The 16184-nt window shown below is 37.4% G+C and overlaps 1 protein-coding gene across 2 annotated transcripts in view; it reads right to left on the minus strand.

Annotated features, from left to right (window-relative positions):
* Nucleotides 1-15372, minus strand: part of loxl4 (lysyl oxidase-like 4) — a 50278-nt gene extending 34906 nt beyond the window's left edge. For both annotated transcript variants that reach the window (XM_084392276.1, XM_084392275.1), the window contains exons 1-4: nucleotides 15291-15372; nucleotides 13009-13324; nucleotides 3519-3841; nucleotides 2898-3112 (exon numbers count right to left, since the gene is read on the minus strand). In XM_084392276.1, the coding sequence (XP_084248402.1) occupies nucleotides 2898-3112; nucleotides 3519-3841; nucleotides 13009-13303 (833 nt within the window). In that variant the 5' untranslated portion in view covers nucleotides 13304-13324; nucleotides 15291-15372. The remainder of the gene's footprint in view (nucleotides 1-2897; nucleotides 3113-3518; nucleotides 3842-13008; nucleotides 13325-15290) is intronic.
* Between the last annotated feature and the right edge of the window lie 812 nt (nucleotides 15373-16184).

The following is a 16184-nucleotide window of genomic DNA, read 5'->3' on the forward strand; positions in this document are numbered from 1 at the left end:
GCTGTTCACCCTGTACATGCTACCTTTGGGAGATATCATTAGGAAGCATGGAATTAGCTTTCACTGTTATGATGATGATACTCAGCTCTATATTTCTACGCGCCCCGACGAAACGCACCAATTCACAAAATTAACGGAATGCATAGCTGATATAAAAATTTGGATGACTAGTAATTTCCTACTACTTAATTCTGAAAAAACAGAGTTTCTAATTATTGGGCAAAAAACCTCTGCACGTATTAACCCAGAATACTGTCTAACAATTGATGGCTGATCTGTCAAGTCTTCGTCGTCGGTTAGGAACCACCTGGGTGTGCTTTTTGATACCAATCTTTCATTTGAATGCCACGTTTTTAGCATCTGTAAAACCACATCTTCCATCTCAAAAATATATCTAAATGACAACATATGCTTTCAATGAAAAATGTGGTTTAAGTACGATTATTTTCATCCTACTAAGAGAAACGACGTGAAGTTGATCGTTTAGTCACTGGCTTGATTTACTGATGCATAAACAGTATTGAACGACTTTGAGAGAAAGATTATCTGTCTGAACTTGAACAATTACACATCAGAAATTCACATAACCCACTGGTTCTTCAGAGGCTCGGATGAAGGAACTAAAATAATACCTTTGTGTTCATTTGTACATCCAAACACTGAGCAACTGCCATGCTTCGCTCGTTTGCAAGCTGTGATGTCTCTCGAGGAAAAAACAACATCGCACTCACGCAGCTCATTTTCTCATGGGCGGGCCAGCAGAGGTAACCTTTCCCTTTATGACGACATAAGGGGAAGATTCTAGATTCGCCCGTCTGAGCTTTCATTTTCACAAAAATACCCAGGGCTTGGTTTACACCCATCAAAACGTCTAGCCACTGGGGGAACATAGGCAGGCTAGGGGAACTCATATTAAGGTTAAAAAACCTCATAAAGTGAAATTTTCATGCAATGGGACCTTTAATAAACAAAGTCCAGTTGGTCCAAAGCGCAGCAGCTAGAGTTCTTACTAGAACCAGAAAGTATGACTGTATTAGCCCCATTCTGTCAACACTGCATTGGCTCCATATTAAACATTGTATACATTTTAAAATATTGCTGACTACTTACAAAGCACTAAATGGTTGAGCTCCACAGTACTTGAGCGAGCTCTTAACGCATTATAGTCCTTCACGTCTACTGCGATCTCAAATTTCCGGCCAGTTGATAATACCTAGAATATCAAAATCGACTGCAAGTGGTAGATCCTTCTCCTTTTTAGCACCTAAACTTTGGAACAGTCTTCCTAACATTGTCCGGGAAGCAGACACACTCTGTCAAGTTTAAATCTAGACTAAAAACTGATCTATTTTACCTGCCATTCATATAGAACATTATACATTTCTATTATTCAAATCAGTTAAATGATTATTAGGCTGCATAGATTAGGTCAGCTGGAACCGGGGACACTTCCTGATGTGCTCGTTACATCATAAGAAGAATGGCATCTATGCTAATGTTAGTCTTTCTGTTTATTCCGCAGTTTACTGAAGTCAGCTGGATCCGGGCCGTATCCAGATCAGATGGTGGACCTGCGTCTGGACCCATCCATGACGCATCCCTGAGGTGCCAGCCTCATCAGCCCTGTGAAGGCCTCATCGACACAACAGCCATCAGCACTGATCCTCAACAAAGTCGTCTCCATACCGTGATGACTCCGACTTCCAACCAGATGGAACTAGAGAAATATTCTAAATGTTCTGATCCAATCTGACTTCTGACCTGTAATGCTGCCTGAATCATAATCATTCACTGTTCGTTGGCCAGAGGAGAACTGGCCCCCGACTAAGCCTGATTTCTCCCAAGGTTTTTTTTCTCCATTCTGTCACCTTATGAAGTTTTGGTTCCTTTCCACTGTTGCCTTGGCTTTTGGCTTGCTTAGTTGGGGACACTTAATATTCAACAATATTACTGCTCTGCCTTACTTAAGGTGGACGATGACGCAATTTTCTTCTAGAAATGTTTTCACTGTGAAGCTGCTTTGATGCAATCTGTATTGTAAAAAGCACCATATAAATAAAGGTGACCTGACTTGACTTTCCACTACATGCAGAGACAAACATCTTTTTGTGCTTAGAAATGAACTTTTTCTACTTGCAATATCATCCTCACATCATCCTGTGTGGTCCAACAAACATAGCAAATCCAAAAACAAACCAAAAAAGAGGAAAAAAGAAATAAAGATAGGATCCCTTGAATAACAGGTACCAGTCTTTCTATATATATTTTTTTTTTCTTAAATTATACTGAAATTGAAATTATTAAGAAGTATCTTTTTTCAAGAAATTACTTTTATACTATAAAATATTTGGTAGCACTTTATTTTACATTGTCATTTTTACACGTTACATGTAGTTACTGTAGTTATAATTAATAATATTTCACAATATTACTCTTTTAATTGTATTTTTTATTAAACAAATGCAGCCTTGGTGAGCATAAGACACTTTAAAAACGTTCAAAAACAAAACAGACCATAAACTTTTGAATTTTTGATTCAACATCAATATTTAACCAAATTTGACCTGTATTTACCCTTACTTAAACAGCATGTAAAAATAAAACTGTTGCTGGCTGATACAGTTCTGCTAAATGTGAACCAGACAGTCTTTTCCTGTCCAAGTGGGCAGTTTTTGGACAGAATATGCTGCAGTCTGGACTAGATTTTATGTTATTAGTCAAAAGTCTGGGAAACCCTGTACAAACCCAATGAAATTCACACAACTAATATCATCCAATAACAGGGAATTAGCGCTAAATGTTGGATTTTAATATAATACTAATTATCTCAGGACCAAAACCTCAGAGAATAATGCCAGTGCACATGCTGAATTTTTCATTAGAAGTGCAAGACTCACTTGTAGGTGTTCATGTTGGGCTGCTCCGCGTCAGGAAAGCCAAGCATCCCACACACAACTCTGCTGCTATTCAAACTCCAGCCTTTATCACACACCTGTCTCCATCTCCCAGCATGCTTTACTTCCACCACACCCTCCGTGACAAGAGTGCGCCTCTTTGTAACCGTCAAGACTGGCTTGAGACGGACTTCCTCAATCCTCACCCTACTGGCAGACTAGAGGAAGATTGAAAACACAACATTTTCTCATGAGCATACCTGCAAGTTTGCCCAACAATGAAACATCTCATATTGATCCAAACCCTTTATTCTTTCATGTGTCATGCATAAAAATGGCAGAAAAGTACTATAAAAGAATTGGAAAAAGTGGTCAATTGCAACAAGTGAACTAGATTCCAAGTAGGATATTCTTTAAAAAGTATTATTTTGTGTTCCACCGAAGAAGGAAAGTAAGATGAGTTTGTAACAACATAAAGATGAATAAATGCTTTGTTTAAATTTCCAACTAAATCAAAATTTAAAGAAAATGCAGATGAGATTACTTATGGATAAAAACGTCAAGGTCAGGATTCGGTTTAGAGTTAATCATAAGCATTTCAGATCTACTTCATTCTCTGTTTACCGGATTATGAAACTGCTGTCTGGAGAATTGATCCCATCCGGTAGGATCCTGGAAATGTCCATTGCCTTGCCTGGGATGTGCATGTGTTCTTGAACTGTAAATGTCCTGCCAACGGTTGGAGGTGACTGCGTTTGGTCTGAGAGCGATGGTGTGCCCTCTTCTGGTGACTCCAGGATGCACTTGGTCCAGCCTTCTCTCTGGACTACAGACCACCCCGAGATCCTCAGTGTGTTTGCAGTCATTAACACCCCACCCGTTCGACTTGCAGTCTTTCAGAGTTTTCTCTGTTCCTTCACACCTCACATTATCCATCCAAATGGGGCCTGTGGCAGATGTTACAGGTTACAAAAGCACTAGATGAATAAAACATCAGTTATGGGTCTTAAAATGCCCTTATTATGCTTTTTTTGGATATTACCTTTCATGTAGTGTGTAATATAGCTGGTTGTGAATGTAAAATGTCTTGCAAAGTTTCAAAGATCAAACTGCACAACAAATGGAGTTATTGTCTCCCAAACCATTTCTGAACTGCCTGAAACAAGTCGTCGGTGATTCCAGTCTGGTATTAAGATGGGTTTTGATCGATCAGATCATCAGTAGATGAGAGAGACACATTCCTGTTTACACCTGCTGTTTTAATCTGTCTTTTTTCCACTTTCAACCACTTCTGTCCTGATTTCTTCGAGGGGAGGGTCTATTGGCAGGTAAATGTATGGGGTTTTTTGCGCAATTTACATATGAATGTGACCAGAGATGACGGAAAAAAACACGGAGAGCAGCCGATTTCGTTTCTGCTCTGACAGCCGCAAGCCCACGCCGAACACAGTTTGTGTTAGAAATCAGGAATGGTGAGAGAACATTGTGCTTGGTACGTTTTTCGTTTTTAAACCAAACTTGGGTCTTCATCCGACAAAGTTTCAATCCTTTCTGTCTAGTGTGCTTCCCATGTTTACGCATTAGGTCAGTAGAAGGAGAGAAGGCGGTCTTTTGTGGCTGTTCGAATGCATTCAACCACATGAGCGTTAAGACAACAAAAGCAATGTGGTCGAATGTGTTTTCGACTACCACTGGAAGTGGTTGAAAGTGGACAAGCTCACCCTGTTTACATCTGTATTTAGCATCATCCACTTGTGATCCGATCAACCAAAACGCATCTTAATATCAGGTGTAAGCAGGGCCTTACTTCCTACTTGAGCCTACGTACTGTAAGTTTGTAACAAATTTGGATGCCATAAACAACGTCTACTTTGATCTGCCCTCAAACACTGTAGTTGTAGCAGAGGCCTGGAAAAGTTTGGTTCGTGTTGTCAACATGTCGAGAAGACACTGTTTTCTGCGCTGCAAAAGCAATCCACTTTGCATGCACTTCCAAAGTATGTGGACTCAGGCTCGAATTGATATGGTAAAATCGATGGCATCAATACTGGTCTCATTATATGGTAAAGGACATTTTGTTTCCAACATGCGCTGTAAGTGGTAGGCCAATCACAACAGACTGGGCCATCTGACCAATCAGAGCAGAGTAATCTCTTGGAAAGGAGGGGTTTAGAGACACCGGACTCTTGATCGAACCATTTCAGACACTGTGAGAAAAAAGGTGATGCTACAATGTTGCAAATGATGCTTTTGTTTTTTACCTTGGATGCATGTAAACCTATAATATGAGACCCCAGAAACAAAAGTAGGAATAATATAGGCACTTTAAAGGAACAGTTCAACCAAATATGAAAATTATATATTTCCAAACCTGAATAACTCTCGTTTCAACACAAAAGGTGAATTTGAATTAGTCCATACAACTCATATATTACAAGTCTTCTGAAGTCATATGTCATACATTTTGTGTGATGAACAGATCAAAATTGAAGTCGTTATTCACTGGAAACCCTGATATTTGAAAGTTCATAAGAAAAATATACTAATCATTCTTTTAAGTAAAATATTTTCAGTGAATCAGTCAATCCAGTCCAAAACTGGTCTGAATTATTCATTTTAGTATCAGACTTAAAGGAGAACTCCGGTCAATTTTAACATTGAGCTCATTTTTTGTGCATTTGGAGTGCTGTCAGTACAGAGAACAACGACAAAAATCGGTGTTGCCCACACCGAGTTATCCTCGTATTAAAATTTGCACCCTGTTGACTTCAATGGGGCAAGTTTTAAACCTGCTTTTAGGCTCTTAGGTTTAGTACCTATGATCACGCGCGTGAACTCGACAATCGACTACTGTGGACTTCGACCGAAAACAGGATGTAAATACAGGTATGTGCGCTGGCTGAATAAACATCCTTTTTAGGTAACCCTTCCTTTTACAGTCACCTAATTACTAGGTATTTACCTGGTAAATATATGGTAAGTTATAGTTGGTTATTGGTAATTACCACACAGGTAACAAGTATGTAAATGCAGAGAAACTACAAACTAATTACTAGGTATTTACCTGGTAAATATATGGTAAGTTATAGTTGGTTATTGGTAATTAGCACAGGTAACAAGTATGTAGGCTAAATGCAGAGAAACTACAAACTAACTACTAAGTATTTACCTGGTAAGCATATGGTAAATTATAGTATTTTAGTGTGTAATTACTTAAGGTGATTAGTATGCAATTACAGAGAAACTACCAGGGAAAAAAACACCACTGTTAAATATCAACTCAACAAAGTACTGTGTACTTGTTACCTGTTTAGGTTGGTAATAACTCCGATTTAATTGTGTACTTCCTCAGAATGTAGGCAGACTATTTTTAGAAACACCTGTAGTATTACCCATCAATTCAAGTTAGGTTTGTAGTTATCCTAGGGTTATGTTGGTAACAGTCCATGTTTATTTATTACTATCTTGAAATTAAGACGGTAGTTTTCAATAAATTACCTTGTCTTACATAGTTGTTGTTCATTGCTACACCCATTTATAGAGGGTTTATCAAATAATTTACCTTACACTTACCTGGTAATTACCCCGCAGGAACAGTTTTTCATAATGTCATGGCACATCTTAAAAACTGGGTATGTTCTTGCAAATGTTTTTACAATTTACTCAGTAAGTAAAGTGCAACTGTACTGTAAAATGAAGCCTTGTTTATTTCCATGGTATTACCGGAATTGTACCATATAACTTGATCATTCCCTTTTCCATATAGTCACAATTTTTTACCTCATATGTCCTGCAACGTTACCAAGGAAAACATGACAATGTACTCAGTAAGTAAAGTGAAACTGTACTGTAAAATGAAGCCTTGTTTATTTTCATGGTATTACCGCAATTGTACCATCATTCCCTTTTCCATAGTCACATTTTTATTTTATTTTTTTCCTAGTATGTCCTGCAACGTTACCAAGGAAAACATGACAATTTACTTGGTAAGTAAAGTGTAACTGTACTGTAAAATGAAGCCTTGTTTATTTCCATGGTATTACCAGAATTGTACCATATAACCTGATCATTCCCCTTTTCCATATAGTCACAATTCTTTACCTCGTATGTCCTGCAACCTTACTAAGGAAAACATGACAATTTACTCAATAAGTAAAGTGAAACTGTACTGTAAAAGGAAGCCTTTTTATTTCCATGGAGTTACTGGGATCTTACCCTATAATCTGTTATAGCAATGTAACTGTATTACAGATTAAGATCCCAGTAATTCCATGGAAATAAAAAGGCTTCCTTTTACAGTAACGTTCCAGTTTCACTTTACTTACTGAGAATGTTCAACGTGATCTCATGAGAATACGTGTGTATTTTTACGTAAAGTGTAATTCTACCATACGTACATTTACACGTTACGTTTTATACACACAGAAACGTATAGTAGCACCAGAGAATGTCTAATATGGCGAGAAGTTTCACTCTCACTACACTTCCGGCTTCTGAACTGGTTGCAGTTCCACTCTGATTCCATATGAGGGCGCTCACAGGACGAGTGCAGAATGAATGGAGGTCAATGGCGGTATACCCCTCAAAATCCACTTTTCTCAGGATATAATTTTTTGTCTAGTAATTTGAATGTTGTATTCGAAAGGAGATGCAAAGAAATTACACATTGCTGGGTGTTAGATTTTTTAGAGTCACTTATTTGCTTTAAAAAAGTCTTTCAAAATGTCAATGACGTCAGAATGCTGACGTCATTAGCAGAATGCTAGCGTGTTATGGGCAACAACAACTCAACCTGTAAGAAATCAAAACGACATAAGTACTCGTTCATTCAACTTTCGACCTAAAACCCATGTTGAACTTGCAAAATCTACAATCAGATCTGAGATTTCTCAACGGCAATCGGGTGAGGGAGACAAATTTAGCCGTCTAGCCCCATTGACTCCCATTCATTTTGCACTCATGGCGAGCGCCCCCAGTGGAACTCTGGTGGTACTACAACCAAAATTCGGTACAATAGGGCTTACAGTTTTTCTCGATTGCTTAAACACATTTCTTGAAACTATGCCTCATATTCTCAAAACAGTAAACACAAATCCATAACATCTCACCCAATTCCCCAAACATCCTATTTTCAGGTCAAAATGAAGCTCTACACTCAAAACCATTCACTCTTGCTGAAAAACCAAACTTTGCCCTCACACTGGACACACAAGCCCTCATAATCACACACACTACAACATAGTCTAACACACTGGTGCAATAAATTCAAAACAACATTTCCAAAACTGGTAAGTTATGTTACTTGTGGTTCCCCGCCTCACAAACCTTTTCACATGATGAACACCAAAGACACAACCAATGGATACACTGGCACATTTTTATTCATTCATGTACTACACAGTACAACACACACACACACACACACACACACACACACACACACACACACACACAAAAAAAATTATGTATTTTTTTACTCTCTCCTCTAATTTTTTTTTACAGTATTTACTTACTTACAGTAAGATGTGTGTGACCATCATATGACAGTAAAAGAGCACACACAAAACCTTATTCTATGTGGAATTGTATTGGAATGGTAAAGAGTGTTAGTAGGTGACAGGAGGGCCTCGATCCACTCAAGGAGACAATATGATGAACACGTCTAAGAATGTTCCACGTATGGTTGAAATACCATCATTTGCCTAGAAAGATAACATTCTGGGAGTCAAGACTATAAAGGATGAAGGATGGCCAACCTTCACTGTTACACTCTCTGCAGCCACTCTGTGTGACTGTACGACTGCTGGCCTTTTCTTGCAAGAAAATACACCTCATCAAAGACTATTGGAAAAGTTTGTCTTTTATTCAGTGATAGAATTTTGTTTGTCACCACACCTCCCTGAAGGTTCTCGAGGCGACGGTAAAGCAACTCAAATTTGGCCTTACTCGTAGCCCAGCCTCCCTCATAGTCATACCATTGACAAAGACATGGGCAACTAGAGTGGCTTGAATTTCATCTGAGACTGCTTGTCTTCTTGTCCTTCGTCGTCGTCCTCCTCCTCCTCCTTATCCCTCCTCGATCTCTTCCTTCATGTCTTTCTGGATCCATTGTTCCAAAACTCAATAAACTGATTTGGGCCCTTTTATATATCTATTGAAGGATCTGATTGATGTGTGTTAAATTTTGACTCTTAGTGTTTCCACCTGGGTAATTGTGTGCTAACTGAGCTGAAGCTGTGCTAACTTGAGTGAACAATATTGAGTGCTAGTGCTTTATACATGACAACATGGTGTAGGCAATGAGAAATGAAGGGATTTGTGTGTAGAGTTTTGCAGTGACAGTTCAACAAATTTGACTCATGTGTCAAAACAGGGAATAGTGTTTATAGTTTAGTGAAATGGGTGTGCATTTTGATAAATGGCATTATGGTTTTGAAATTTTAGTTCAAAAGCCTGGTTATAGTGTTTAAGCAATCGAGAAAAACTGTAATAGGGAGTGGACAGGCTCTCCGTAGACGGGCTCTGGTAGCACTAAAACGTAAAATGTTTGCATTAACTAATAACAGCACACAAACATAAATTATTTACGTATGAACGACTCTATACCGACGTACATATTTGTACGCATTCTTATTTATGCATATTAAAATCGTGGCATTAATGTTTTGACTCTATTGCATTCAAATGTCTTATCAATTACGTTTTCAGTCGCATTTATGCAGTTTACTCAAGAAATAGACTAATAACATTTCGCTCTGTTCGTGCCTTCTGCTGCAAACTCGTTTCGGAGGATTAGCATGCAGTTAAACAAGAATAGCCTACACTTTAAAACCTTAAAAGTACCTTATTTAATCGTTTAACCATTTTAATATTTAGTTTATTTACAGTGAGACACAAAATGTGTTTTCTCCAATAGAACAATACACCAAAACCCAACATAAATTCACAAAAGACATAACTTATTATAGCCTGGCCCTACTTGATATAATCCAAATCTTTAGAATCCATACGTTTGCAAGAAAAAAATGATCAAAATTCAGCCCTTTATCCAGTGAGTGATCTTCATCTCCATTCCACAGGCTTTAACAACAACGCAGTCTGTAACTGTCAAATCCCGCGGACCCGCGCTCGTGATGATGAATTAAAATTCAAAAATTGCGCCCTCAAGAAGCGTGTTTTACGGCAGTGATATCAAACGCTCATTGGCTCTCAAGTCTCACCTGTTCGTCTATGTTCGTCACAGATTGTGACATGTCGTATTTCAGTCGGTAAACTATATTTGAAATGGAGAAGCGCGCGCGCCTTCACACAGAGCGAAGCCGGATTAACATTTTCATGGATTAATCATTTAAATTCTGCTCTGTAAATTACCTCATTCAAAATTATTATATACTGAAAGAGAGGACTGTGACTGCAACACATCGTCATGTGAACGACTTTTGGTACCGGTTTTGACATTTTCGCAATAAATAAATGATTGTGATTACACGTATGTTGTTTTTCTTCATAACTGTAGCCTATGTAGTTTTCTATCTTTGAAAATTACGTGTTAATACTACGTATTAACAATGAGACCAGGCTGGAATGTTTTAGTTAAGTTGCAGAACACACGGTAAAAGTTTGTGATTTCAAAAATGTTTAAGCAGTAACGTTAGCAAAGGATGTGGTAAGATTCTGGTAATACCATGGAAATAAACAAGGCTTCATTTTACAGTAGGCTACAGTTTCACTTTACTTACTGAGAAAATTGTCATGTTTTCCTTGGTAACGTTGCAGGACATATGAGGTAAAATAAAAAAAAATATGTGACTATGGAAAAGGGAATGATATGGTACAATTCCGGTAATACCATGGAAATAAACAAGGCTTCCTTTTACAGTACAGTTTCACTTTACAGTACTTACTGAGTACATTGTCATGTTTTCCTTGGTAACGTTGCAGGACATATGAGGTAAAAAATTGTGACTAATATGGAAAAGGGAATGATCAAGTTATATGGTACAATTCCGGTAATACCATGGAAATAAACAAGGCTTCATTTTACAGTACAGTTGCACTTTACTTACTGAGTAAATTGTAAAAACATCTGCAAGAACATACCCAGTATTTAAGATGTGCCATGACATTATGAAAAACTGTTCCTGCGGGGTAGTTACCAGATAAGTGTAAGGTAAATTATTTGATAAACCCTCTATAAATGGCTGTAGCAATGAACAACAACTAGCCTATGTAAGACAAGGTAATTTATTGGAAACTACCGTCTTAATTTCAAGATAGTAATAAATAAACATGGACTGTTACCAACATAACCCTAGGATAACTACAAACCTAACTTGAATTGATGGGTAATACTGCAGGTGTTTCTAAAAATAGTCTGCCTACATTCTGAGGAAGTACACAATTAAATCGGAGTTATTACCAACCTAAACAGGTAACAAGTACACAGTACTTTGTTGAGTTGATATTTAACAGTGGTGTTTTTTTCCCTGGTAGTTTCTCTGTAATTGCATACTAATCACCTTAAGTAATTACACACAAAAATACTATAATTTACCATATGCTTACCAGGTAAATACTTAGTAGTTTCTCTGCATTTACATACTTGTTACCTGTGGTAATTACCAATAACCAACTAAAATTTACCATATATTTACCAGGTAAATACCTAGTAATTAGTTTGTAGTTTCTCTGCATTTACATACTTGTTACCTGTGGTAATTACCAATAACCAACTATAACTTACCATATATTTACCAGGTAAATACCTAGTAATTAGGGGACTGTAAAAGGAAGGGTTACCCATTTTTATTAATATATTTCACATCTACTGCAGTCAGATTCACCCGCGTTCACTCCGAAGGAATCACTCACATGACCTGTGCACTTGCAATGACACATCAAGGATGTTAAGAGCCTAAAAGCAGGTTTAAAACTTGCCCCATTGAAGTCAACAGGGTGGAAATTTTAAAAAGAGGATAACTCGGTGTAGGCAACACCGATTTTTGTCGTTGTTCTCTGTACTGACAGCACTCCAAATGTACAAAAAAAATGAGCTCAATGTTAAAATTGACCGGAGTTCTCCTTTAAGAATCAGAGTATGGTTCTCAAGTTGATTAACATTCAAGGAGAAGATTATCACTGAATAATGACTTAAATTTTGTTCTGTTCATAGCATACAGTTATAATATCTGCTTGGAAGACTTGAAATACAACATACAAGTTGCACTGACCACTTCTGTGAGACATTTATGGTTCATTTGACTTTTTTTAAGTTTAAAGCTTCAGTCTCAAATCATTAAATAAAGCAATCACTATTAAAACTTATTTTGTGTTCAAAAGAAAGTCATAAATGTTTGGAACGACATGAGGATGAGTAAATAAGGACAATTTTTGGGTGAACTACTTTTAAGCGAGACACTACCAATAGCTCAATTATTGTCATAAAAGACATTTTTTTAAGAAAAGGTACATAAGTATACAGCAAAAGTCTGCAGACTTCATTTACACAAAACTTCTTTAATATGGGAAAGAAGTTTCACCAACAAAAACATTACAAAAGAGCTCTGGTGAAGCTGTCTGAAGGGTTTGTTTTAGTTTTAATGACAACGTTGTCCTGCCAACTAAGTGTTATACATGCTTTGGGTTAGTGGCTATCTTTATAGCTGCCTTAAAGTGAAATTACAGGGAGCGATTTGGGCGATGTAAAGAACTGTAGCTCTGTGCACTTGCACTAGTGTGAAACAGCTATTTAAAACAGCAATGCGCCTTCATAAGCAATTGCGCTCAAGCCTTTCACATAATCCACAGTTACTTGTGAAAATAACAGAGATTAAAACTCTTAAACCTCAGCTACTCAGACAGCAAGTGTTTAAAATACTTAAAGGGATAGTTCACCCAAAAACTCAAAATTGGAGCATGGGGGCTTTCATCATTCATTTTTATTGTATGGAAAAGAGCAGCACTGACATTCTCCTAAACATCTTTCTAAATAAAGAAAGGCATACAGGTTTGGGACAACAATGAAGGTGAGTTAATTATGACAAAATCTTAATTTTTTAGTCAAAAGAGATTCATAACCCACATGCCATGTATTTAAATAGAGAAATTCACTCACCCTCTCCCTCTCCGTACTTGGCACTGTGCGCCCATGTTATGCCACTTTGGAAACCCAGTTCCCTGCAAACCACATTAGCGAGTTTAATGTCGACCTCGTCGTCGCAAACGGTGCCCCACTTCCCGTTGTGCAGGACTTCAACTCGTCCCTCGTTTTCTCTGTGGCCGATACCTGCCAGTCGCACTTTGGCAGCGGGAGCACGCCTTGACCGGACAGGCGATTCGGGACGTGCATCCGTGCACAAAAAGAGGAGTGTGAAGGTAAGAACACTCAAGGGAAAGATGGCCCGAATCATGACTACACACAGATGAGGCTTCTGTAATAGAAAACAACAGGTGTCCATGTTAGTAAATTAACTACTTAATTAAATTAACAGTAATATTAGTGAGTGATAAAGATAAATTGAGTTGTAACTATTCAGCTGGTCATGTGATCTCAAAATGGCGGCCTCCATGAGGTGACCCACTACATGTAAAATGAAACTGCTTTTATTAAGCTACTGATATGACTGGAGTCTTTGTCTAATAATGTTTTGCAAAAGCAATTTTTAAAGATTTAGCAGAACATTAAACAACTCCGTTAATAAGATGCACACCGAGTCCAAAATTCTCTTCCGAAATTTTCGCACGTTAAAAAATAAATACGACCTCACACGTGTGTCAATCACGTTTACACACTGCCTCCGAAATTTTCATCCGTCATAAAAAAAAACGGGATCGGGTTCGATTTTCGGTGTTTTTCACATCCGTAACTACTAGCAAGCATTTTGAGGGGCGTTTTGAAAATTCAGAGCCACCGAATGACGAATACGAAAAAATGCATATGAAACTTTTATATTTGTATAAAGACAAATCTATTTGAAGACCATTAGGATATGTTGCATTATGACAACTAAACTAAAAAAATAAAAAAAATAACAACTTTTAAATCTTAAGTTGCATCCCAAATGACACACTAAACACTTACACACTGTGAATTTATGCTGGCTTCACGTGCAATCAGAATTATCTTAAATACAAGTTTTCTAGTATTTATCACTGGGAAGCTTGGGAATAATTTTAACACCCAAATTCAGAGTTTGGCGGGCCACAAACTTTAAACATGGTGGAAGGGAGAACTTTTGCTGCTGTGACTGGAATTATTTATTCGTTTTTTTTTCTACAACAGCTACATCGCCTTGTCTTGTCGTTAAAGTAGTGCATATTATTTACATATATGAATAACCATTTTAAGCATATTGTATGTTTTATACACAACGAAAATTTGACTGAAATTCCAGAATTGTCAGCAAGCTGACTATATACATAGCATGGTGAATGTTTATATGGTTGTTAATGAATAGGAGCTAAATATCATTTTGGCTTCAATACAATTTTCCCAATAAATAGGCAAGAATAAACCCGGTGTCCTCCATGATTTCTGTTCTTTCCGACAACAAAGCACTTGAATGCGACAAGCTCGTAATCACAACTTCAAAAGTGGGAAGTAGGACATTTTATGCAACTATGTACTCAACCGTGTATAGTGTATGAATTTTATAAGGTTGTTTTGTCAATCAACTTCGAGGTCTGATCTGAAGCCCCTCCCCCTCCGCTACGTAACTAAAACTGCGTCAGGTGAATGCGTCAAGCGTCCAACATTCCAACCTTTGCTTTTTCAGTTAATTAAGTGCATCTTCAGGATATTTAAAGTGCACTTTTTCTTTTGGGGATTTTCTGTGTGAAAACACTACTCGCACTATTTATACTACAAAACGTCATAGAATAGTAAGTGAATTGGGAAGCACCTTTAATATCCCAAATATTATTTCTGATTTCTTTCTTGTTTCATTTTGGAGTTAATTATGGCTCAGACATGCTCTTTACAGGTTTAGTGAGGTTCACCCAACAGATTTGTACATGTTGCATTGGGGCATGTTAGATGGATGAAACTTTTCAGTAGAGGTGTGATAACAGTAACCTTGTCTATGCAGGTCTAAGAAGCAGCATGATTTTATAAGTATCCAAACAACAAACAGGAATAATAAGCTATTATTTCTCAATCTCTATATGGAGACACATTATTAGAGAAACAAATAGATAATGTATATACAAATAGATATCAATGTATATCAAAAGCATCCAGGTAAGTGGCCAGAAATCATGGGCTTAATTCATGATTCAATCATTAAAACCCACTATAACATAAAGCATGCACTAAGAGAAGAAGAAGAAACACATATTCAATCATATCATTAGGAGCCCAAGCAGACGCACCAAAGAGTTAAAAGTCATTTCACTCACCTGGCAGCCACACGCAAGTCACGTCAGTCACGGACTGGAGGAAAATGAATGAAGGAGAAAGTTGAACATACACTCTGTCCCTCTCCTTCTCTCCCTCTCTCCCTCTCTCCCTCCCTCTCCCTCTCTCTCTATCACTTCTACATCCCTCCCACAGATGTCTCCATCTTTATCTCAATGTGTTTCACATCAATGCCTCTCCAGCAGAATTGTGAATTTTGTTCACATTGTAGTATATTTGCACTCAATTTTATACAGTACATACATTCATATGACAATTTACCTTTTAAAAGGTTCTAATAACATTTATGTACCACCCCCGCAGCTTTTGAACCTTGTTCAAAAGTGTATACATGTACAAAAGTGTGAGTGTATACATATACAAGTGTCTGATCATTTTCTTCTAAATAACTCATTATTAGTAAATAAACCAGGCATTTGTAATTATTTGACTATAGCGTTTATGTTTGTTATAGAGCATATGCATGTTGCTTTTTATGTCAAGGAGACTCATCTGAACTTCATTCTATTATACTTTCATAAAAAAAAAAAAAAATTATTACATTCAACAAAGGGTTTTATGTAACGCATCAAATAAGAAGTTGCTATTATTGTTTGACATTTTTTATCGTTTCACAACTTTTTATGGCCAACTTTGTTACACAAAGCCACAGGAAGATCTCGAGTCCTGAATAACTCCATATGTCACAATTCCAAGTAACTAAAAGAAGCTGCATAACCACATAGATGTTTCTTCAGTGAGCTGACCACAAACCTCACTCCCAAAAAAGCAAGACATCCTTCTCTTTAAACCACAGTAAGGATTCTTCTTAAATATCTCAAGACTCATTTTCACCTCATCCACACATCGGTCGGTCACTCTATAGATAAACCGGA

The sequence above is a fragment of the Rutilus rutilus genome (assembly GCF_951802725.1).
Source record: "Rutilus rutilus genome assembly, chromosome: 20".
Taxonomy (NCBI): domain Eukaryota; kingdom Metazoa; phylum Chordata; class Actinopteri; order Cypriniformes; family Leuciscidae; genus Rutilus; species Rutilus rutilus.